This window comes from Acipenser ruthenus, unplaced genomic scaffold, assembly GCF_902713425.1.
Source record: "Acipenser ruthenus unplaced genomic scaffold, fAciRut3.2 maternal haplotype, whole genome shotgun sequence".
Lineage (NCBI taxonomy): Eukaryota > Metazoa > Chordata > Actinopteri > Acipenseriformes > Acipenseridae > Acipenser > Acipenser ruthenus.
Genome location: NW_026708151.1, coordinates 125,001 through 127,279, shown reverse-complemented (window position 1 = coordinate 127,279; position 2,279 = coordinate 125,001). Strand labels below are relative to the sequence as shown.

Genomic DNA, 2,279 nt, shown 5'->3' with positions numbered 1-2,279 from the left:
TATCACATGCCTGATATAGCATGTATCACATATCTGATATAGTATATATATCACATGCCTGATATAGCATGTATCACATATCTGATATAGTATATATCACATGCCTGATATAGCATGTATCACATATCTGACATAGTATATATCACATGCCTGATATAGCATGTATCACATATCTGACATAGTATATATATCACATGCCTGATATAGCATGTATCACATAGAGACAACCTGAAGCCTCTCCTTTAAATCTCTGCCTCTGGTAGATACATCATCAGAATGATTCATCAGTTGATTTTTGGATTAGTGCTGAATTGCGTACAGTAGCAAACGCAGAAGGGATTCGAATTCACTACTAGAGCAGGGGTCTCCAAACCTGGTCCTGGTGAGCTACTGGGGCTGCTGGTTTTCGTTTCAACCAATCCCTCGGTTACTCAATGGAACCAGTTATTGGCTTAATTAGTCAAGATGAACAGGTGCTCCAGGTCTTTAGACACTGGATGATGTAAAGACACCTAGAAAACGTGCTGGATAAGGGGTTCTCCAGGAGCAGGTTTGGAGACCCCTGGACTAGACTGAACTCAAACAACCCAGCACAAACTCGCCTTGTGAATTGTCATTACCACTCGTGTGAATTCAGATACAGAAATGTATATAAAAAAATAAAATTAAAACAAAAAAACAATTGTTAAAGATTAAACAATTAAAACAATGATTTATTTCAGGACGTTTCTGAACAAAAGCCCTTTTCGTTTAGACTGCAGCTATACAATATATATATATATATATATATATATATATATATATATATATATATATATATATATATATACACATATATATATATTAGGAGGCACATTTCATTGAATTCAATGCATTTCCAACTCTCAACCATCCATTAATCCATTGGTCCACTCATTCTCTCTATCTCTGGGTCACTTTGGGTTGGTCATCTATGACGCTGCCTCCCACACTCGCAGGCTCCTCCCCTCGGGGGCGGGGCTCAGAGAGCCAGCAGTGTGGGAGAGCTGAGTGAATCGGAGGCCTGGTCTCCACTGCTGCTGCTGCTGCTGCGCCGGTGAGCCACAGCACAGGCCTCTCCGAGGGGGGGCGGGGCGGAGGACGAGGAGGAGGAGGAGGGGAGGGCGTCCAGGGGGGCGCTGGGGTAGGTGAACACCAGGCTGGCGGTGAAGGGGGTGAGGGAGGGGGTGGTGATCAGAGTGGGGGTGTGGAGGGCGTCGGGCTCCTCGATCGAGGGGGGCAGTCGAGAGAAAGGGAGGGGCGTTTTTTTCCGAGCTGCTGCTGTCCGGTCCCTGCGGGCGATGGAGAGGTCAGCCGGCTCTGTCCTGTCCGCTCCCCAGGGTTCGGGGTTCCGCTCGGAGTCCGTCCTCGACTCGGGGATCTTGCAGATGGGCCGGTGAGCCTGCAGCACCAGCTCCAGCTTCTCCTTCTCCTTCTCCAGCTCGGAGACCTCCTTCTGCAGGGAGGCTTTGTCGCTTTCCAGCTTCTCGGTCTCCTGAGAGGGACGGGGGGATCACAGTGAGCGTCTCCCTCAGCACAGTCTCCATGGTTCTACTCTGCATAATAGTTTAACCTGGTTTGTTGTTTTTTAATCTGTTTTACCAGACCTCTCTGTGCTTTACAATGTTTCCCTATGCTTTATCAGACCTCTCTGCGCTTTACAATGCTTCCCTATGCTTTCCCAGACCCCTCTGTGCTTTACAATGCTTCCCTGTGCTTTACCACACCTCTCTGTGCTTTACAATGCTTATAATGGTAAATGCAATTATTTAGTCTAGGTCAATTGATTTTGACCTAACAGTGAAAAATCTTTCTGAAGTATTAGTATTGTACTGCAGTGACACCTTGTGGTGACAACTGGAAATACCAGGCTGAGAAATGAACCTTGGTTTTAAAATACATCATTATAAAACAGCAGTGGTGTAAATCAGACTCCTATTGCACAGCAGTGTGATCCATTCCAGGTTTTACTGCTACCAGCTTGATCAGCCCCCAGTGTGTCTAGCTAACAAGCTCAGGTGTGTCTGATTATTAAACTCCCAGTGAAACCAGGACTGGATCACACTGCTGTGCAACGGGAGTCTGATTCCCATCCCTGAAATAGATGTAGTTAAATACAGAGTTACAGAAAAGCGTTTAAGAGACGCTGATTACATTACTTAGTTGCTTTGTTAGAGTTTTGCACAAAAAAAAGAAACGGTTTTTTTTTTTTTGTGAATGCCTCTTGCCGTTACTCACGGTCTGCAGGGTGTCGGTGAGCT

General features: G+C 45.6%; 1 protein-coding gene across 1 annotated transcript in view; it reads right to left on the bottom strand.

Annotated features, from left to right (window-relative positions):
• Positions 1-834: 834 nt before the first annotated feature.
• The window catches only part of LOC117398564 (fos-related antigen 1), an 8,464-nt gene continuing 7,019 nt past the window's right edge, over positions 835-2,279 (bottom strand). Inside the window, exons 3-4 of the mRNA XM_059020072.1 lie at positions 2,257-2,279; positions 835-1,513 (exon numbers count right to left, since the gene is read on the bottom strand). The exon at positions 2,257-2,279 is cut by the window's right edge and continues 85 nt beyond it. Of these exons, the coding sequence (XP_058876055.1) occupies positions 1,001-1,513; positions 2,257-2,279 (536 nt within the window). The 3' untranslated portion in view covers positions 835-1,000. The remainder of the gene's footprint in view (positions 1,514-2,256) is intronic.